We start from the raw sequence: 23,928 nt of genomic DNA, 5'->3' as shown, positions 1-23,928 counted from the left end.
TATTTGTCAGGGTCCCATGACGAAACATTACCTTTCCCATGCAAATATTCTTGCTAGCACCATGCCACTGTAGATTCAATAAGGAACAAAAGAGCTTTAATTAAAATATTTGATAGTATGGCTCTTTGAAGACATAGTCTTAACTTGTTATTCTGTAATAATTACAGTGGAATTAAGTCTGTGTGCAGAAGGAGGAGATGCAAAGGATATTAATTTCTTTGTATTCTGATCAGCCCTCTGAAATATTTCAATAAAACCTTTACTCGAAACATCTCCTTTCATGATACTGTGTAAAAAAATAAAGAATGCATAAGGGACATAAAGGAATCCACCAATGATTGGAGACAGGATTTTCTTTACATTGTCTAATAGACTCGTTTATTATTGTAAGCTGGTAAAAAGAGACTTATGATTCGTGTTGAAGAAAGAGTTATTTGTGCTTGATACATTGAAGACACTGTTCAAAAGCAGTTTGTCCTTATAAAAGGATGACCCCTGTAGTAATTCTTAGGCAAGGAGGGACAAATTCAACCAACAAAAAGCACATCTCGCCCCGAGTTCCCCATGATTTCTCTACATATAGCAAAAAAATACACATCAGTAATTTATTTGAACATGCACATCAGTGAGTAGCACAGTTCCAGGCTACTCAGGAAACAAAAGGGAGAATATCAGCATTACCTAAATAAAAAAGAGAGGTGAATTACACCATTTTAATTGTCTTTAAAACACAGATCGGAGGAGCAATTAAAATAGCGTCCTAAATAGTACTAGCTAATGTAGATTACATAAGTATACAATATGATTCAACTCAGAGTGCTCTGACAAGCATAAACCACCAGTCCTAGAAAACAAGGCCCAGATCAACTGCTGAGAAAATGTTAGATCCAGATGTAATAAAAGTTACTTTTATTTCAGTCCTGAATGCAAAACACAAGTTACATGTGAAGACAGCATTCTAAAAAAGGTGGCTCTGTTAAAGCAAGGAGGCCGTTTCCTTTTGCATTTTTATAACGTTTGAGTTCTCTTGCCGACATTTGCTTTCTCTACCCTTCCTCCCCTGAGCACTAATTTATCAAAAAAAAAAAAAAAAAAAAGAAGAAGAAGAAGATTTCAAGGTGCAAGTTGTACATTCTTATCATTATACCGTTTCATCTCTTTCTGGAAGACAGTATTACAATCAGTATTACAAGGTTAATTATTTTTCTCTGAATATCTGTTTCACATACATGTATTTCAAATCAAAATGTTGATTGGGAAAAGAAACCTACCAACGAGAGAGTGATGCATCATACCCTTCCTATTGTGCTGTGTGTCTTTCCCATCCCTTCTCCCTTTCCCTGTAAAGAGCTGTAAAAAATTTAAGGCAGATGAGGTATATTGCTGAAGGAAAAAGTTATTTTTGAAAAAAAAACTCAAAAAAACTTTTATTCTGCCCTTCTACTCAAGAAAGACTACTCAACTATAAATCTAGTGCTAGAAAAAAGCAGGAAAGACACTGTTTGCATGTACCCTACTATGTCTTCTATTTCTAGAATGGCTTTTTGTTAATTTAATAGAAAAAATAAGCACCTTAAGCTATGAACAAGAAAAGAACTTCATTATTAGTGAGTCTAGAATCCAAATGGAATTAAGAACACTCACTCAAACTCTTTCACTCATTCTCACAAAGGCCAATGCTACTGATTAGAATTGTAAAGTGCTGTACTTAGTATAAACACTTGTATACACTGCAGACACTGAAAAATAACCCTCAAGCACATTGTGTTATAGTTCCAAAAATATATTTACAGTCTATTACAAAGATTACAAATGGAAGTGTCTAGGTGACTGTATTACGCTAATTAAAATTATTTTACAGATTATTTTTCCTTAGGGACAAAAAACATTTTAGTGAAATTAAAATGATTTTTTCTAGTCAATCAAAAAATAAATTAAAATATCATATAACACTGTACAGTGATTTAAAAGGAAAAAAAAGGGGGTGGGGAGGGGCTTGGGAAGCAATCAGTTTGAGTTTTTCTATAGCCATCTTTGGTCCTAAATGTGGGAAAACACATTATGTAGCACTGAAAATACCTGTTCTTTTGTGATGCTCTGCAAGTAAAATAGAAAAATATAGTGCATTTTCAATGTATTCAGAGCCCACTACAGAGAAATGTGTGTACAAAACAAGACAGTATAAATAAAATTTACAAGTTTTACAAAGGAACATTTACAGGTTTTGTTTCTGTTATTTGTTTGTTTGTGGGTGCCCACATTATCAAACAAGACCAATTATGACCGATCCCTGGGATCTTTCTCTATTAAAATAATTATTATAAACAGCCCAATTCTCTTTGGAAATACAACAGTTCAATTCTGGGGTAGTTCATGATTTTCCTAACTTTTGAAAGCATTACTCACAATAGGTATACATTCCTGAAATAGCTATAAAGACACATTTAATTATTGCTTATGAAATTCTAACACAGTAATCAAATAACATGGTTTAATAAATAAAGCTTTAAAAAAAAGCCAGATCCTTCACCTCTTCCTGACGTGGTAAAAAGAGTTCTTTCATTAAACAAACTTCTCACATCAGTGTTCACAAATAAAAATACTTTTTTTTTTTTTAAACTGCAATGGTGATATTCTGTGCAGCAACTTTGTTTTTGAAAGGTGAAAATTGTGAACTGCCCCTTTTATCATGCTTCAGAGTTCTAACATAAAACTTAATTCTTCCCTTTAATGTTTGGACTGCATTAAACAGAATAGGATATAAAATATATGCCAACTATTTCTCCTAAATTTCCTAAATGTTTTAATATTGAAAAAATCGTGATGTGCTCAGATTAAATTTTAGTTAACACTGGATAGTTCTTGCTTTCAGAGATTTGCCTTCACCAACATTCTTTAGATGAAGTGCCTTATCTTTTTTTATATAATCATAAACCTACAATTTGAGTGTTTATTAAATTCTGTCTAGTAAAATCACTCTATAAACAATCTGTTAAAAGTGCCTTATAGTATTTATGGATCATTATTGCTATTTTCATTGAAAAGATAGTGTTGTCAGATCTTTACAAAAAAATTTCTTTTTAAAAAATATCAGAGAGCTTGGCAACTTGCATTTTCTCAACTACCTGCCAATTAGCAAACAATATCAAAACAGCACTGATTAAACAAAATTAAATGACCTAAAAGGGATACCAATGTTCATAAGATATATCTTCAATCATGCTATTTCTTCTTAAATTTGAGATTCTTTCAAAGGTACCCAGTGTAGTAATGTGTCATAGATTAACACTAAAAAGGTCCAAGCTATAAACAATTTTCTAAAAGAAAGTCCTTATGAAGAATAAACACAAATGATTTTAAAAAGGAATAGTCTGAAATCACATATTTAAGGAAAATATTTCATTGATTTTAACAATAAGATCATGATTTTATTTGACAAATATATTCTTTCTTAAATTCTTTATGTACATTTTAAAAAGTCTATCAGATAAAAAGGAGGTTAGAGAGCTCAAGGTGTTTGGATGTTTTTCAGGTAGTACTTTGTTTATCGTCACTGCTGTTTTCCTGGCCACCGGTGGTGGATCCTAAATTCCCTTTTTATATATTCTGGTGGCACTTAGGAGTTCAAGTCTATAGGTGCTTCTTAAATCTTCAGTTCACTGTAGGAAGGACCCAGGACATCAATTGTCTGCTAGCAGCATTCTATGCATATACTGAAGGCCAGTACTGTTCTCACGTGGTTCATAATCTCCCTCATAAGGGAGAAATGCTTATCACACTTGGATGCCAGTTCCATGTAAATGGAGCATTTGCGCTCTCATAGTCTGAATGCTGCTCATGATTTTCTTCTGATGGCCCACCAGTGTGATCCCTAAACTCATCACATCCCTGAAAAAGACAAATGCATTTTATTGTTAGTTATCGTACAAACATTTTATTTCATACTCAACTGTCATTAACTTTTTAATTAATCTGTTTATCTTAGGGGAACAGGATCTTAGAGTTCTTGGATATGAGGATTCTATTCCTTCATCCACATTCTCCTTTGCAAAAATCTACTGCTTAGGCTCTCAATGTGTCAATGATAAGTTATTTTTAAACTGATTTGACCTTTTATATAAGAAAGTATCTTCTATACAGTTTTAATTCTTTTTTTTTTTTTTTTTACTACAAGTCTGTAGTACTTTTTGGAATACAAGAGAACAAAATTAAAAAAAACAAACAAACAGTATCATTCTAATTAAATAGATATTCCCTAAGGTTCTGACTGTGGATGTCTCAAATACAAGGTAATCCAACATCAGTAAAATCAAATTGATGAGAGAAAAGTAAAATTTTACAATTCTTGAACTGAAAGAAACTTAGGGACCATAAAGTACAACCCTTCACTTTCAATATAAGGAAACTGAGGTCCCACAACAAATTAAATGTAGAGCTGGGACAAGAATATTTTCCTAAATTCCCTGTCCTTATTTCAAGTCTTTATAGAAGCAAAAGTTTCATTTCTAGTATCCTATATTCCATTTTCCTAAGTCACCATTTCCATTCCTCAGACAGAGAATGATAATCCTATAGGAAATAAGCCCTTTAATTACGATTTTTTGCCCTGGAACAGAGCATTTACTATACGCTACGCACTCCAGTACCCTTGCCTGGCAAATCCCATGGATGGAGGAGCCTGGTAGGCTGCAGTCCATGGGGTCGCTAGGAGTTGGACACGACTGAGCAACTTCACTTTCACTTTTCACTTTCATGCATTGGAGAAGGAAATGGCAACCCACTCCAGCGTTCTTGCCTGGAGGATCCTAGGGACGGGGGAGCCTGGTGGGCTGCCGTCTCTGGGGTTGCACAGAGTCGGACACGACTGAAGCTACTTAGCAGCATATTCCATTTTCAGAGCCTCTTGGGATGGTATCTTTGTGTGTGTGTGTTTCTGTGTATATATATATGTATATACATTTTTTCTTGTTGTACATAAGCATATATGTATGCACACTTAATATTGTACACAAATAGGGCCATATTGTGTAAACTGTTCTGTAACTTGTGATTTTCACATTACAACATATTTTGGCAGCTTTCAAAAGAAAAGAGACTATCAAAGTCCTAAAGTTATTATTAACTTAAGGTAAAGTTATATATATGTGCATGCTCAGTTGTGTCTGACTCTTTGCGACCCCATGGACTATAGCCTGCTCGGCTCCTCTGTCCGTGGGGTTTTCCAAGCAAGAATATTGGAGTGGGTTGTCATTTCCTACTCCAGGGTAGCTTCCTGACCCAGGGAACCCACGTCTCCTGCATTTCCTGCATTTCAGGCAGATTCTTTACTGCTGAGCCATAAGGTAAGGTTAGGAAATATTATTTGAAATGTAGTATTCTTAAGCCTATGTGAAGTTTAAAATGTTTCATTGTTAAAATAGGATACAGTATGAATGGAAACATTTTTTGGCTCTAGCAGATTAAGAATCATCAATGATCAAGCAAAGTATTATCTGAGTTTAATTAGCATGTTGTAATTCTGAGCATATTATTATTTGTATTCTTACTTTAGTTCAATCATTTGACTACATTTTGGGAAAAAATATTCCTTAAGTGTACAATACCTGTGTTTGATAGTTTAAATTTGCCATAAGTTAGCTGTATCTGTGTATGGACTGTGCTACAGACCTCTCCTACTAGGTCAAATGACTGAGCTTAGGTATCTACAAGTAGTTAAAATATAGCAACAGTAGAGTACTGCCGTATTTCCTAGCTGTGGTCTAATAAGACTTTGAGAAGCACAGTTTTTCAGGGGAGTAGACTGCTTTGGAGAGACAGGTGTAAATACATTAGCGCTACCCACTTGGTGTTTAGCAGAAAACCAACTAAGAGACCAGGTACATGCCAAAATTCATGCATATGCCATTTCCTAACACACCAGGAAAGACTACATGATTGCAAGCTTTCTTCTTATGTGAAAAAATGGGAAGCACTTCTCACAACAATACATAAATAGCATCCTGCTAATAGAACCTTCATAACTGTTTCCCATTTTTAAACACACTGACTGAGAGAAACTGCGTTGCCCCCAAGAGTTATGCTGCAGCTAAGGTAGCTGAGGTCCAGAGACACTAAATATATTTCTACATAATCAGTGATGGGGCTGGAAAGAAAAATTTAGTTCTTTATACTCCCACTTCATAGCAATTTCAATTTTTTTTAAAAATCAGGTCATTCTTCAGGTTAAACAAATGAGTCAATCAATCACATAACTTTCAAAGCTTAAGTTAAATTCTTATTATGGTTAATTGAATTAAGCTTTCTGGAACTTCTCAGAAAGTGATCATACTGAATTTCATAAAGTACTTACATAATGAAACTTTGAGATTTTTTAATGTTTGATACAAACATGATGAAAAAAAAATTCTCTTTTGCAATGGAGAAAATTTCCCCAGTGACTGGGAATCTAAATAATAAAAGACGAAGTCTCACTGGTTGATGTGCAGAATACTGACTATGGAGACAAATTAGATACCACTTAACTACTGAGCCACTTTAGGGCAAATATTTAAATTCTCTGAGCATTAGCCTTGTTGTGTGTAAAACTACTGACTTAATAAAATTATTGCCATGAAGGTTGACAAGATAACATGTGTTCAGAAGTCTGATTAGAAAAATGCCCGGGACATGGTATGCACTCAGATAATTTTCTCCCTGCTTTTGGGGTTCATATGTCTTTGATAGATGGAAGATGACCTAATGTATAATGCTTGAATTGACCTGATACATTCTCAAGTATAATTTTAGAAGTTGACGCTTACTCAATAGTCATCCTGGCCACTGATTCAAGGGAGTTGTAGCCGGCTGCTGTGAAGTTATCTTTATATCTTTCCATCTTAATAGCCTGTAGCCATTCTCCAACTGAACAGAAGGTAGTGAAGTCAGGAGTGCTTTGATCCAAAAGAGGGCTTATTGGCCTGGGTGAGAATAAAACAGCAAAGCAAATTTTTCCATGAACTACTAAAGAAAGCATGTCTTGGCCCCCAGAAAAATAAGGATATATGAAATAAAATTGCATATTTTAATTGATGTTATAGTAACAAATAAACAGATATGCTAATAAAAATCTAATGTGTAATGGTTGGCCAATAACTACAAACTCCAAATGGATAAGCAACAAAGTCCTACTGTATAGCACAGGGAACTATATTCAATATTCTATGATAAATCATAATGGAAAGGAATATTAAAAAGAATGTATATACATGGATAACTGAGTCACTTTGCTATTAGGCAGAAATGAACACAACACTATAAAGGAACTATACTTCAATGAAATAAATTAAAAAAAAACACAACTACTAACTCCAAAATTTCTATTTTATTTAGATACGATGTCTAGCAGATAGTATCTTCCATGTATTTTTCAAAGTACAGCCAACGATATTTGTAACCAGTAAATATTTGTTAATCTGCTTCTCTGAAACTAACTGGGAGTAAAGAAAACACAGACTTTCTCAGAGGGTGCTCTTGAGAACATAATGCACCCACTGTACTAATGGGACTCTTGTTAGCACCTTGTGAGCTCATGCTCCTTCATAAGGGCCTGACTACACTCTAGATACCGTACAACAGGTTTACCTGACAACTGGAGCTGAATAACTACTAATCTACATTACCATGGAGCAAGCCAAGTGTAAAATATAAATGGGGTGGTTAGGCTCTTTTTAATGAGCATACCTCTTAAATCATGTATTGAATTACCTTTATAAACTTTAATTCCATGGAATCATTTTACTATTAAACTTGAAACCAAACAATCCAACAGATAGTATGGATATAAAATAATAATAATAATAATAAAAACTAAGGCAACAGCAATAAAAATACATGTAATAGCAATGGTTTGAAAATGTAAAATTGCCACTAAATCACACACATCCAGTTGAGAAATTTTTCTAAAATGATTTTAGAAAATCATATCAATATGATTTTGATCATATCAGTAAGTGATATTGATTCTAAATTTTTCAAAAAGCAATATTAATGTCTCTTTCAAACTGATTTAACTAAACTGAACTGAACTGAACTGAAGCCATCTGAAAAGAAAAAGAAAATAACTTCTATTAAAATAACAAATTTATTATGAACTTGAATAATTTAACACAAATGTCAATATGCTGTTGGGATGGAGCTGTGGAGATAAATGATTCATGTGAATGTTTGAATTTCTCCCAGATTTCATTTCCTTAGCTATTTCTTACCTACTACATGTTCCCAGGGGTGTCTTCAGACTATTTGGGTTTCGAATCATTTTGTCTAGAATTCCAACTATCTGTTCAAACTTTGGCCTTTCAGCACGTTCCTTCTGCCAACAATCCAGCATCAGCTGGTGAAGACCGGCTGGGCAGTCCATGGGTGCTGGCAGACGATAACCTTCTTCTATTGCCTTTATAACCTAATAGCCGAAAGGATATTAAAATATTACTGACTGAGGTTCAACTAGAATAAAATAAACTGCCCGGGAGGCAAAGTGATTTATCCACATAAGAGTAAAGCACACTGCTATGTGAGAGACTTACTTTTTTTTTTTTCCAACAAACATCCATGAATAGTAAGCATGTTATTAAGGGGTGCATGAAGCTTGGGGTATGATGACATTTCCTAGTTAATTCAGCAATAGGGAGCAGCAATTAATTTCACCCAGGGTGCAACAGATGCAAAATTTTTTAATGTCATCCCAGAGGTTTTCAAAAGGGAAGATGTTATGGGATGATTTTATTGTATATAGCTGTGCATGTACATATTTTTCTGTACATTTATGAATTCCTCAGGTTGTAAAAAGAAGTTCTGAGTTACCCAGAAGTAGTCCTGCCGTGAAAGTTTCACTTTCTGCAGAGTTCAAATGATATTATTTCAATAAGACATCCAAATATGTGAATGTACTATGACGGAAAAAGCTCCAATAATATGTTTTAAATAATATGCAGCTCATATGCTTATGGAGTATATAGTGTTACAAGATACAGTTTTGTTCTAGAACTGATTTGTATTGTTCATAAAGCTATTGGATCACTTCTCAACTGAGTCCAGTGACCTCAAACAGGCAGATTGAAACCACCCTTGGGACACAGAGTAAAGGGTTATACCAGGAAATAGAGAAAGGTTACAAATCAGAGTTTGCTCACTCAGAGAGCCTGGCTGTTCAACTTCATCAGTACATTACTGTCTATTTATACATAATAACAACTTAAGAAGCTTTGAATGGTAGTACAAAATGAGCTTTCATAAACATTGCACATGGCAATCAGTCCAAAAATTATTTATTTAGACTTGGGTTTTTTGTTTAAGTGGAAAGCAAAAGTAGATTTTATTTATTTTTTTCTTTTGCAGTGCTTTTATTTATCTGTGTAGATATACAATTATCATAATTTACAGTTACATAACTGTTAGTAATTAATTGGACTATAGGAAAAATCATACAGAAAGTTTGTACCAAAAAATCATGTCCGTAAGGGATTAGGGTTCTCAGTAACAGAGAAATATAGAAGCTCAAAAGGGTCAGCAACCTCTCATAACTAAAGAGAGGAGAACACAATCTGCTATATGTGGAAATGAGTCTTCATAAAAGTATCTTTCAAATATCCCCTATTACAACAGGGAATGCCTATTAAAATGACATTATTTATTCTATATAAAACATCCTTTTTATCACTTCAAAAGCTTTTTTTTCTTTCTTTAAGATTAGAAAAAAAAAGGCCAAGTCCTTAAGATAGATTTTGTGAAAATTATGTCAATACAATATACAAAGATTTCCATTTTTACTGTCCTTACTCAAAATCACCTGCATGTACCAGGTGCAATTTTGTAAACTTCACCACTGATAAGCCTATTCCAAAGCAGAATTTTTCAGCAATACAGAAGACACAGTCCTCACAGTTATGCTTTAAAATAGGTATATTCAAAATATAAATATAAAATCTCTCCAGACTATTATTTTCCTAATGACTGAACTCTAAATTAAAAAAAAAATGGAGGTTTTTCAAACCAATGATGTACGCAGCCCATTCTCATGACACAGTCATTTAAACTTCTCATAAAATCGGAAACTGTTACAAATCTGAGCAGCAAAGGGAAAATAATAGGAAGGCAAAAAGAAAAATAAAAACAAAATAAGGACTTGTAAAAAAATCAAAATATTATTCAAGGGGGATTAACAAATCTTTCCATGATAACATAAGAGTAGTAGAAATGTAGGAAAAAAAAAATGCTCTGAAAAAAAAAAAAAGAGGTAACCCTGAATTTTTTAAGAAAATAGGACTAAAGTAGGCAGACAAAAGCTGGCTTTAAGAAATGTTGATGAACTTATTGTTCGCAGGGAAATATATCCTTCAGATGCTTTCTGACATTCAAAAATAGCACATTTAAATATAAGAGGTTGTAAGATAGAATAAGAAAAGTAGCTAGCATCAACAATTTTTTGAGAAAATCCTTAGTATAAGAACCACAGTGTTCACTTTTCTTTAAGAGAAATTTACACATGCAAACTGATAAAAGTTTAAACGTTTAAGAGATAAACTTAATGATGGTAATTTTTGAAAGTTTTCCTAAATATAAAATCCTTAGCCCAAATTCTCCCCTGATCACTAGGTGGTAGGTCCACCACTAGGTGGTAGGTCCACCAGTTTACTAGACGTCTTCCCTTGGACTTGCCATAGTAACCTCATACTTTATTTAAAATTGATTTTTTTTCACCTTTTCCCCAAAGCTCTTAGTTTTTCAATTACTGATATTTCCAGTCATCCCAGTCAGAAAAGCTGAAGTGAGAACAATCTAGACTTTCTTATATGTATATCAGTGACCACTTTCTGATGATATTACTTCCTAAATACAATATATTCAAATGATAGAAGCATTTTTTTCATATATGTATATGGATCTCTCTGTAACCTTTTGGGGGTTTCTTGGTGGCTCAGTGGTAAAGAATTTGCCTGCAGGAGACATGGGTTTGATCCCTGGGTCGGGAAGATCCCCTGGAGAAGGAAATGGCAACCCACTCCATTTCTCTTGCCTGGAGAGGAATCCCATGGACAGAGGAGCCTGGTGGCCTACAGTCCATGGAGTCTCAAAGAGTCGGACACTACTTGGCAACTAAACAACAACAATATGGATCTTGTACAGTGCTATAATTGGAAATGGCTTTATTCTGAAAATTAGGTTAGTGGGTTAGTGTAAATTAATTCTGCTTATGTATTTTTGTTTTAAAAATGATTTACCCTAAAGATTATTATTAATTTTGCAAATAGCAATTTTTAAAATGTTACCTTATATTTGTTTAATTAAATTGGTATTGGAGGGATAGGAGAAAGTATTGTAGAAAGTACCACAAATGTAACAGATTAAAATATAACACACAGAAAAAATATACATATATATATATTCTTGTAGCAATGGAGCCATTTTCCCATAGTTATGTGATGGTCTTTACAAAATCTCACATTATGGGATTTTTCCTTCCGTGCTTTATTTTGAATAAAAGCTATGGAAAAAACACCTTGGCCTTTAGTCACTTTAATCAGTATTGATACTGAATGCTAATGAAAGTCATATGACTGAATTTAAAATTTTTTCCTGTTTATGACTCTATAACTACAAATGCTGGATATCATTGCAAAAATTCCTGTAAAATATCCTTTTAAAAAGCACACTAGAAAACCTACACACATGGGAACTCCGCAAAGATCACAAATATTTAACTGTAGGAGGAATTCAATTAAAAAAAAAAAAACAAAACAACTTTTAAATGCAAAGAATTTCATGTGGCTTTGTATAACACTCCAGGGACATCACTGTTCTAGGATTCAAAACTGCTCTATGTTAAACAAGTTAGATAAAAGTAAAAATAATGTGCTTTGGAAAGCTGGATTAAGTTATTTAAACAGCAGCTCAAGTTGTGAATAAGTAAATAACTAGCAAAACTTTATATATTTAAAATGACCAAATAACAAACAACTGTGGGGGAGCATTTTTTTTTAACTGGGAAGAGTAGCTTTCCTCATATTTGAGGTTGCTTGTATTTGAATATATACAGTATTTTTCTGAATTTACAGGACTTTATCCCCAGACTCATAAGACTAGGGCAGTGTTTATCATTTTCTACCACCTCCTATTTCCCCCTTGTAGATTTTTCTCAGAAGTCCTGAAAAGAACAAAGCAAGTAGAAGAATGTTTCCTTTCTCATTTCCCTCTAAATAATCTTTTAAAAGTACATCTAAACCTTATCATGATTCTACTAACATAATACTCTTCAATGACTCTCCAATTAGAATCCTTTGGCTTTGAGCACAATATAGTCTTAAAATCTTTGTGCCAATGAATAATGTAGAGTACTATTAAATAACTCTTACAGGAATGAAAGAGTTAATGAGCTTCTATAGTTATCCTACTGCATTACAGAAGTTTGACAATGCGTATTATTGTAACAGAAACATTTATCAATACAAAACGAAACTTCTAGCTCTCAAAAACAGTGGTTTACATATTTTTAAAGGAGCAGAAACAAAATAGAACATTTAAAATAAGAGATGTTCTCAACTGGCAAAGATTTAGGGACCCTAAAGTTCCCATTAACAATCATGCTCCTCCCTACAGAGGCACCAGAGATACATGCTGGGAACCTTGGCCTCTATATAGCATGTTGTTGCTGTCCAGTCAGTAAGTTGTATCTGACTCTTTTGAGACCCCACGGACTGTAGCCTGCCAAGCTTTTCTGAACATGGGATTTCCCAGGCAAGAATACTGGATTGGGTTGCCATTGCCATTTCCTTCTCCAGGGGATTTTCCTGACTCAGAGATCGAACTCGCGTCTCCTGCATTGGAAGGCAGATTCTTTACAGCTGAACCAGGGGGAAGGCAGTTTTGTCATAATTCAAGGCAAGCTTGTTGAAGTTAAACCCACCTCATGGGATGATGATTCAGACAGGACTGAAGCTTTGAGGCTCTGCAGGTTTTATTTGGCTAGCCTGCTAGAAAAACAACTTATCTTTTAAGGATACAAGAATCATAGTAAATATTTATTGAATACTTGCTATATGATTAGCACTGTTTTAATTATCTCATTCAATCTTTACAGAAATCTTATTAGGCAAGTATTACACTGATTCCAGAGACAAACAATTAGAGGTGCTGAGAAGTTAAGCACAGAAAACATCATAGAGCTGTTACTAGAAGGGACAGAATTTGACATAGGCTGTCTGACCAGAGCTGATGCTGTTAAGAGCTGCTTATATTTCCAATTGGGAAAACAAAAAGTGCCCTGTTGCAAACAGTTACATATTCTTGGAAACAACAAAAAACACACACTAAGATCCCTGATCCTACACTTCTTAAAGCATTATATAATTATCCATGGAACTCATTTGAAACAACTTCTTTGTAAAATTACTAGCACCCCCTTGGATTTAACTGTCTAGATCTTGTCTTAGTATTCTAATAAGAGTCAAAGAACAAAAGAAACATATTGACAGCAATTTCTAATATAGATCATTCCTAGAAGAATATGAAGTGACCAGGGTAAATGACATTGTAAGGGAACACTTAATTATCCATCAGGGGATACTTCTTTACTACAGAAATAAAGAAATGCCAGAAAACAAACTCATTTGCTTGCCGAGATGTATTTCAGTATTATTACTAAAATTATTCCAAACAGGAAAAGGAGTACATCAAGGCTGTATATTGTCACCGTGATTATTTAACTTATATGCAGAATATATCATGAGAAACGCTGGGTTGGAAGAAGCACAAGCTGGAATCAAGATTGCCAGTATAAATATCAATAAACTCAGATATGCAGATGACACCACCCTTATTGCAGAAAGTGAAAAGGAACTAAAAAGCCTCTTGATGAAAGTGAAAGAGGAGAGTGAAAAAGTTGGCTTAAAGCTCAGCATTAAGAAAACAAAGATCATGGCATCCAGTCCCATCACTTCATGGGAAATAGATGGGGAAACAGTGGAAACAGTGTCAGACTTTATTTTTGGGGGGCTCCAAAATCACTGTAGATGGTTACTGCAGCCATGAAATTAAAAGACACTTATTCCTTGGAAGGAAAGTTATGACCAACCTAGATAGCATATTCAAAAGCAGAGACATTACTTTGCCAACAAAGGTCCATGTAGTCAAGGCTATGATTTTTCCAGTGGTCATGCATGGATGTGAGAGTTGGACTGTGAAGAAAGCTGTGTGCCAAAGAATTGATGCTTTTGAACTGTGGTGTTGGAGAAAACTCTTGAGACTCCCTTTGACTGCAAGGAGATCCACCCAGTCCATTCTAAAGGAGATCAGTCCTGGGTGTTCTTTGGAAGGAATGATGCTAAAGCTGAAATTCCAGTACTTTGGCCACCTCATGTGAAGAGCTGACTCATTGGAGAAGACTCTGATGCTGGGAGGGATTGGGGGCAGGAGGAGAAGGGGACAACAGAGGATGAGATGGCTGGATGGCATCACTGACTCGATGGACATGCGTTTCAGTGAACTCCGGGAGTTGGTGATGGACAGGGAGGCCTGGTGTGCTGCAATTCATGAGGTCACGAAGAGTCGGACACGACTGAGTGACTGAACTAAACTGAACTGACTAAAATATAACCATTGTAATTAAGCATGGACAGACCCCATGATAATAGGCATGTAATAACTCAGAATATGATATAACACAATTGGCTTCTGTTCTCCTGTTGTACCAATTTTTATCTCATTAACCTCATAAAAACATGACCCATATTTTATGCAATTAAATATTTGGACCCCACATACAGATATGGCAAAGTTTTACCAAAAAAATCTATATTCTTTCCTATCATAATATAAAAGAAATCAAAGTAATAAATCAGTCATAACTTTTAAAAGGAAAAGTTGAGGGCTCACAATTTAGTTGAGAATAAATTTAGTTATAAGCATATTATGTTCTCAAAGCTTTTAAATGTCTTTTCATGGACCATTTTAAGGAATTACCTTTATGTCTCCTATCTTTATGAAAGCTTAATCTTTTATTATCCTTATGACTCCTACTAGTAAAACCAATGATGTATTGGCCTACCTTGAAATAAGAAGAAACAATTTTGCGGAATATGATAAACAGAAAAAAAAATAATCCATAGAATAAGAATTTTAAAATTTCATAATTTGACTATGAAAATTACATTTGAACTAAGACATAAAGGTGAAGTGAAAGTCGCTCAATTGTGTCCAACTCTTTGCGATCCCATGGACAATACAGTCCATGAAATTCTCCAGGCCAGAATACTGGAGTGGGTAGCTATTCCCTTCTCCAGAGGATCTTCCCAACCCAGGGATTGGACTGAGACCTCCTGCATTTCAGGCAAATTCTTTACCAGCTAAGCTACCGGGAAACCCAAGAACTGGAGTGGGTAGTCCACCCCTTCTTCAGCTGATCTTCCCAACACGGGAATCGAACCGGGCTCTCCTGCATTGCAGGTGGATTCTTTACCAGCTGAGCTACCAGGGAAGCCCATGTGAATTAACACATAAATTCAATTAAAAGCTTCTGTGAATACCAAGAGTAAGTATTTCCAATTTACGTATTACTTTTTTATATTTGACTGCATTTATACACATATGGTTGCCCTTTGAAAAGTCATTAACGAAAAGGGCTAACCACCTACAGGTTTTAAAGAAGAATGAAAGCTGGAGATATATGGGAGAGCCTACTCTCTTGGCTTTAATTGCGAATGCCTAGATTCTAACTGTTTTTATTGCAGTTAAAACTCATGGACGTTATGGGCACATGAAAAACAATGAGCAGTAATCCTGTGATAAATCTATTTGGGTGTCAGTCAGTTCAGTTCAGTAGCTCAGTTGTGTCCGACTCTTTGCAACCCTATGATTTGCAGCACGCCAGGCCTCCCTGTCCATCACCAGCTCCCGGAGTTCACTGAAAAGCATGTCCATCGAGTCAGTGATGCCATCCAGCCATCTCATCTTCTGTCGTCCCCTTCTCCTCCTGCCCCCAATCCCTCCCAGCATCAGAGTCTTTTCCAATGAGTCAACTCTTTGCATCAGGTGGCCAAAGTATTGGAGTTTCAGCTTCAGCATCAGTCCTTTCAAAGAACACCCAGGACTAATCTCCTTTAGAATGGACTGGTTGGATCTCCTTGCGATCCAAGGGACTCTCAAGAGTTTTCTCCAACACCACAGTTCAAAAGCATCAATTCCTCGGCACACAGCTTTCTTCACAGTCCAACTCTCACATCCATACATGACCACTGGAAAAACCATAGCCTTGACTACATGGACCTTTGTTGGCAAAGTAATGTCTCTGCTTTTGAATATGCTATCTAGGTTGGTCATAACTTTCCTTCCAAGGAGTAAGTGTCTTTTAATTTCATGGCTGCAGTAACCATCTACAGTGATTTTGGAGCCCCCCAAAAATAAAGTCTGACACTGTTTCCACTGTTTCCCATCTATTTCCCATGAAGTGATGGGACTGGATGCCATGATCTTTGTTTTCTTAATGCTGAGCTTTAAGCCAACTTTTTCACTCTCCTCTTTCACTTTCATCAAGAGGCTTTTAGGTTCCTTTTCACTTTCTGCAATAAGGATGGTGTCTTCTGCATATCTGAGTTTATTGATATTTATACCGGCAATCTTGATTCCAGCTTGTGCTTCTTCCAGCCCAGCGTTTCTCATGATGTACTCTGCATATAATTTAAATATGCAGGGTGACAACATACAGCCTTGACGTACTCCTTTTCCTATTTGGAACCATTTGGGTTTAGGTATCTTCATACCTAAGCATATCATTTTTTCCCGACATGGGCTTGTTCATTCCCCTGTATAGATTGTGGCCAAAGCCCCCTGGCAACTGTCTACCTCACTATTTTACAACACAGTCACCCTGCATATCCTGAAACTGCATCTTCAGATTCTGCATCCATGGGTAAAAATACTCAAAAAGAAAAAGGAAAATCAGAACATTCCAGAAAGCACAACTTGAATATGCCACATGCCAGTTACTATTTGTACAACATTTATACCTATTTACATAATATTTATATTGTATTAGGCACCATAAGTAATTTGGAGAGAATTTAAAGTATACAGGTGGGTGTTCACAAGTTTAGTGAAAAAACAATGTCATTTTATATAAGGGACTTGAGTATTCACAGATTGGTCCTGGATCCAATATCCTATGGATACTAAGGGACTTTGCGCTCAGTCACTTTATTTATGTTGGACTCTCTGCGACTCCATGGACTGTAGCCTGCCAGGCTCCTCTGTCCACACGCCTGCCCTCCTCCAGGGGATCTTCCCGACCCAGGGATCGAACCCATATCGCTTGCATCTCCTGCATTGTCAGGTGGAATCTTTACCACTAGTGTCACCTGGGAAGCCCCCTACTGATAAGGAGCACCCCCTTTTTGATTTCTTCGGAGTAACCACAGAAACCTCACTTTATTTAGTTTTCAGCCTAGAGTTTTATGGAGTTCCTGAAAAACTTAATTATCAACTTACGTCTTGATTTATCTTGTTTCACATGTCTTAAGAAAAGTCTCTTATAATCCAAGGTATTTGAAAATTTGAGGGTTTTATAAAATCCTTGACAAATTTCTAACAACTAAATCTAAATCATATAAAGAGATTTGATTCTTTCAATCAATCTAATATTAAAATATTAATATCGCTGAAGAATTGATAAAAGCATAATTTTCAGAAAAATAAAATATAGTCACATAAACAGAGGATTTCCAGAGACATCGAGGAATTGGTAGATCACTTAAGTCTCTCCACAGTCTCCTACCTGGAGACTCCAAGTAAAAAAGCTTTCTCTAGAGCATTATTTTTACTATAGCGGAAATCATTATTTTAAATTCAAGTTTGTTCCACCATTTGCATATTGAAAATGAAATATATAATTGCTCAAATAGCAGTTTAACATAAGTATAAAATAATGAATATTATCCTTTAAGACGAATGTTAATATCAATGTCACTATAAAACCTGAACTGTGTTGGTAATCTCTTGTGTTTAAATTTAATAATTTAATAATTTAGACCTCTGCAATTGAAAAAAAAGAAGAAAGATGGTGCTTAATGTTTTAGGTCAGAATTAAACACTGTGCTCTTAAAACTTTATTAGATCAGTAAAAATATTAACACGACAGACAAAATATATATATTTATAATATTTAATTTTCAATAAAAACAAATGGGAATTCTAAATCTAAAATAGATTTTTTTTCTTAACCATTTCTATTATTTATTTTTAGAAGTTAAGTGAACTTTAAAGTTATCTTATATTCCTGTCACTCCTTTATGTTTGAATCTAGTACAGAAGGAAGGTGTCAAAAGAAATGAAACTCTACCGAGTGTCTAGGGAATGTAAATATTTCTCTTTCTCTGCCCCAAGGATTTGTTTGCCCACATTTTGACAGTCCATGAAATCTTTGACACTGAGACCTGTCAAATATTAACAACTTTGCTCTGCCAAACAGACTCATCATTCAGACTTTTATCTTCAAAAAACCAAAACCAAAAAAAAAAAAAACTGCCATTAAAAAAGTTTTATGTCATTATTCAATTCAAAATAGTAAATGATTTTTTCAAACCTCTCCTTCTTTTGGCTGTAAATTTTTTAGTCAGTGAAGAAATTTGTTTAAAAAAGTACTGAAAATCACCTTCCCAACAATCTGATTTTAGTTGTCTAAAAATAACTTACTAGTTTTAAGAAACATAGGAACTTGATAGGGAAAATTCTAAAATAAGAAAAAAAGATACTAATTTTATATAACAATGATTATGATCTATTTTTGAAAAATAACTCAGTTTTAACCTTAGTCAGCTTCTGTTGTTACACATGTTTATAATATCTCAAGAATTCAGTACTTCAAACTGGTTTGCTTGTCACATGCTTCTCCTCAATGGTAATATAGACTTTCTTCAAGCACCAGTTATTTTATTATTATTATTTTTTACTTTATTCTTCAAGAGCATGCAGGCTTATCATTTCCAAACTCCTTAAAACACTTTTTTTTGTCAACTTGCCCCAACCTAATCTTCATTTCAGGGGCTTCCCAGGTGGTGCTCGAGGTAAAGAACCTGCTTTTTGCAGGACACTTGAGAGATGTGGGTTCAATCTCTGGGTTGGGAAGATCCCCTGGAGGAGGGCATGGCAACACACTCTGGTATTCTTGCCTGGAGAATCCCATGGACAGAGTTCACAGGGTTGCAGACTTGGACATGACTGAAGCAACTTAGCACATGCATACAATCTTCATTTCAGATCACTAATAATGTATGTATCTCTGTTATAGGATAGGGACTCTACTTAGTTGGTCCACATACACTTCACTAAGCCTTTGTTTCTGCACTTTCCAAAGTGTTCCCTTGGTGAATTCTCTCCTCAGCTATGAACCAAGGTCTTCTCCATATTTCTGGTTTAATGCAGGGTACCTTCCTAGATTTTATACTTACTCTACTTTTACCTAAATTTCACTCACATTTTCAATAAAGGCATATGAATCTGACAGTATTTGTAAGTTTCTGCCTTACAAAAATGTTAACTTTGTAAAATTCAACTTACAGAAGTAAATATTTACTTGCACTTATGCTATTGTTGTTGTGTTAGTCACTCGGTCGTGTCCGACTCTTTGTGACCCCATGGACTGTAGCCCGCCAGGCTCTTCTGTCCCTGGAATTCTCAAGGCAAGAATACTGGAGTGGGTCGCCATTCTCTTCATCAGGGAATCTTGCTGACTCAGGGATTTAACCCAGGTCTACCTGCATTGCACGCAGATTCTTTACCATCTGAGCCACCAGGGAAGCCTTTATGCTATACTGTTTTATAAACGGTCTCCTGGAGTGAGATGTACATACCCGAGAACTATCATCAGTTTCTTTTCTCAAAGGTGAACAATGTACTTCTTGCCATAGTAACAGGATACACATTTAATAAGTTGTATTTTTAAAAGAAATTTCCCAAGATATTCCCATTGTGATTATATTCTAAAATATTTCTACGAAACACATATTGGTTGTTAAATTTAGGTTATCTCATGAAATTAAAACTTAACTAAATGAACCAACAACATAATTTAAACAGATTTTATCAGGAAATTAAAAGCAAGAGGAAGATAAGCTTCAAAGACAAAATAACACAGCCTTCCTTCTCTCCCCTCCATAAATGAATCTTTTACTCAGGTGACTCTCCCACTACAGCTGTGCAAGATCAGCATCATTACTTTTATGAAAGAAATATCCTTTTCTGGCTTCTATTATGTCCAGAGAATTTAAATGAAAAAGAAAAAGCAATTCTTCAAAATGAAGACAAAAGAAAATTAGTTGAACCACTAATTTAGAGTAATTATTGTGGTAATTTATGGTAATAATCATGAAAACTCAGCAACCATGTTTTTTAGAACTGTAAAAGTTTCTTCTTATGAGCCATTACCTACATGTTCCCATAAAATGAATATTAATGTATTAAATCCTTTTTGTTTAAGTAGTATAACACCTACATCTTGATTTGACATGTCCCAATAAGGTCTCTCTCCATAAGACATAACTTCCCACATGACTATTCCATAGCTCCATACGTCACTGGCTGATGTGAATTTCCGGTATTGGATGGCTTCAGGTGCTGTCCACCTTACTGGAATTTTTCCACCCTGTATTAAAAGAAATTGATATTTTAGATATATACAATGACATATAAATCTTTATAGTAGAACCATAAGGCTAAGCTAAATGCCTGTGTATTTCATTGACAATTCAGCAGTATCAGGTCTATTCATCTTGAATTTCTCCAAGTGTAGTTAAAGTTACTAACTTGCTTTTTAAATGTCATGGTTAAGTTTTCAATTCTAAGGCAAATCAATTATGAACTATGTGGTTGTACGGCCAGAGTCTACTCAAAAAGACAATGACAATTCAGGTAAAATAACTACTAAAATGGAAAGAAATATTGGAATAATAGTATACAAGTAAATCCCCATATGCTTTCCTTTGTTCTAATCTTGCAAACTTACAAGAATTAGCATAGTTATATTTTCTTAAAATCTTGATTAAAAAGTGGGATTATTGTTTTCTGCTACAACTATGACCACTAGTAACCAAATACTATATGTATATTATATATATTAGCAATCCCAATATGAAATAAGCTATTGATATTCTTATCATACTTCTCCTCTTAGTCTATATGAAGACTGTAAAAGCGATGATGATTCTTCCAAAAGGAAAAAAAGATCACAACAAACAAAGGTAGAGATCAATTTGCCTCTTTTCTCCTGTTTCATTTTGTATTATTAAGCCCTGCTTTCTTGGTAGGAAAACTGGCAGAAATATGAAGAGGTGCAGTAATAGACTTTTTCTTACAGTCGTTGTATAGACAGCTTCGGGATCGTCCTCTATAACCCGGGACAGGCCAAAATCTGACACTTTACAAACAAGATTGCTGTTGACAAGAATATTGCGAGCTGCAAGGTCCCTGTGAACATATCCCATATCAGCCAAATATCTCATTCCAGCAGCAATTCCTCTCAGCATTCCTACTAACTGAATGACTGTAAATTGCCCATCGTGTTTCTATAGGAAGACAAAAATGAAAGTCCAGTCAACCCAGTTTGAAAAGAGAAAAAAATTACCATGAAAAATGTCTGCACATAGTGATTTTCTGTCATATAAGAGGAATTACTACTTAATTTTCTACATAATATAGACATTTGTGAAAAACAACAGGTGCTGATTTAAATAGTCAAATAATATAAAATAGAATTCTAGTAATCATTTATTTATATTGATATGTAACTGGTATTAATTAATAGCTTCAAAGCATGCAAATCCAAAAGTATATGCTAATTTTTACATCAAAGTTAGTGAAAGTGAAAGTCACTCAGTTCAGTTCAGTTGCTCAGTTGTGTCCGACTCTTTGCGACCCCATGAATCGCAGCACGCCAAGCCTCCCTATCCATCACCAACGCCTGGAGTTCACACAGACTCATGTCTATTGAGTCCGTGATGCCATCCAGCCATCTCATCCTCTGTCGTCCCCTTCTCCTCCTGCCCCCAATCCCTTCCAGCATCAAAGTCTTTTCCAATGAGTCAACTCTTCATATGAAGTGGCCAAAGTACTGGAGTTTCAGCGTTAGCATCATTCCTTCCAAAGAAATCCCAGGGTTGATCTCCTTCAGAATGGACTGGTTGGATCTCCTTGCAGTCCAAGGGACTCTCAAGAGTCTTCTCCAACACCACAGTTCAAAAGCATCAATTCTTTGGTGCTCAGCCTTCTGCACAGTCCAACTCTCACATCCATATATGACTACTGGAAAACCATAGCCTTGACTAGACGGACCTTAGTCAGCAAAGTAATGTCTCTGCTTTTGAATATGCTGTCTAGGTTGGTCATAACTTTTCTTCCAAGGAATAAGCGTCTTTTAATTTCATGGCTGCAATCACCATCTGCAGTGATTTTGGAGCCCAGAAAAATAAAGTCTGACACTGTTTCCACTGTTTCTCCATCTATTTCCCATGGAGTGATGGGACCGGATGTCATGATCTTCGTTTTCTGAATGTTGAGCTTTAAGCCAACTTTTTCACTCTCCTCTTTTACTTTCATCAAGAGGCTTTTTAGTTCCTCTTCACTTCTGCCATAAAGGGTGGTGTCATCTGCATATCTGAGGTTACTGCCTGTCCAATTCTTTGTGACCCCACAGACTATATAGTCTATGGAATTCTCCAGGCCAGGATACTGGAGTGGGTAGCCTTCCCCTTCTCCAGAGGATCTTCCCAACCCAAGGATCGAATCCAGGTCTCCCACATTGCAGGCAGATTCTTTACCAGCTGAGCCAGAAGGGAAGCCCAAGAATACTGGAGTGGGTAGCCTATTTCTTCTCCAGCAGAAACCCAGGAATTGAACCAGGGTCTCCTGCACTGCAGACAGATTCTTTACCAACTGGGCTATCAGGGAAGCCCCAAAATAAAAGCACAGATCATCAGGAAGTTAGGGAATGAAATATTAAAAAAAAAATCCCTGACAGCTAAGCATTTTACCCACTTGCTAAAAATTTACATAAATAGTCTAAACATATAAAAGGATAAAGGCACATATATTAGATTTTTTCTCCAAATGGTAAAAAAAGGAAGGGTGAAAAAATTTCTCAGTAAAAATGGAGTGAAATTAAGAGGTAGAAAGGGATTGTACCAGCTGACTGTTTTCATCTTCTACTTTTCATTGTTGTGCTTTAGGTAGGAATATTACTTGAACAAAGATTCCCTGAGGTAGATGTGCTAATAAATGGGATTGAGAACTCTTTGCAACCAACTGGCCACCATATATTTCTAACTTATTTTTAACCCACAGATTTCTCCAGTTGAATTCCAAATACAATGCAAGCTGACAGTGGTTTGAATAGACGAATTTGCTAAGTGATGCCTTCTTCTAGAAAGTTGACAGGTATGCATATTAACAAGACATAGCATGTCAAAATCCTCTTAATGCTTATTAATCTGGATTGAATGTTCCATTCTAGATCATGTATGATCTCTACATGTTCTCTTCCTCTTACTATTTTCTCTTTGCCCTTTGAAAAAAGGTTAACACCTCTTCATGATCTTAGATGAAAAGTCTGAACATAAAAATATGTATGTTTTACATTCAGAATTTATTATTTATAAAATAACATACTTTAAAATGGTAATAATTCTTTATTTTAAGCTTGATGTTCATATAACACTATAGTAGAAATGGCTCCACAGAGCAGAGTCCTACCAACATTGAACGGTTATCTCACTTTTCCTCTGTATTACCTCTGTATTTCATTTATAATTGTAAATTTGAAAAAGTAAAATGCTACTCTACAGCAAGTATTCCAATTATAGGGCTTCCAGTATCCTCAGTATTTGCGGCAATATATCAATGGAAACTATTTTTAAA

The 23,928-nt window shown here is 35.2% G+C and overlaps 1 protein-coding gene across 4 annotated transcripts in view; it reads right to left on the bottom strand.

Annotated features, from left to right (window-relative positions):
• Positions 1-350: 350 nt before the first annotated feature.
• Positions 351-23,928, bottom strand: part of EPHA7 (EPH receptor A7) — a 215,526-nt gene continuing 191,948 nt past the window's right edge. For all 4 annotated transcript variants that reach the window (XM_004011266.6, XM_042253395.2, XM_012182761.5 and 1 more), the window contains exons 13-17: positions 21,372-21,581; positions 20,513-20,662; positions 8,244-8,437; positions 6,801-6,956; positions 351-3,888 (exon numbers count right to left, since the gene is read on the bottom strand). In XM_004011266.6, the coding sequence (XP_004011315.1) occupies positions 3,774-3,888; positions 6,801-6,956; positions 8,244-8,437; positions 20,513-20,662; positions 21,372-21,581 (825 nt within the window). In that variant the 3' untranslated portion in view covers positions 351-3,773. The remainder of the gene's footprint in view (positions 3,889-6,800; positions 6,957-8,243; positions 8,438-20,512; positions 20,663-21,371; positions 21,582-23,928) is intronic.

The sequence above is a fragment of the Ovis aries genome, chromosome 8 (genome assembly GCF_016772045.2).
Source record: "Ovis aries strain OAR_USU_Benz2616 breed Rambouillet chromosome 8, ARS-UI_Ramb_v3.0, whole genome shotgun sequence".
In the NCBI taxonomy this organism is placed as follows: domain Eukaryota; kingdom Metazoa; phylum Chordata; class Mammalia; order Artiodactyla; family Bovidae; genus Ovis; species Ovis aries.
The sequence above is the reverse complement of the archived record's forward strand: the minus strand, read 5'-3'. Positions and strand labels throughout refer to the sequence as shown.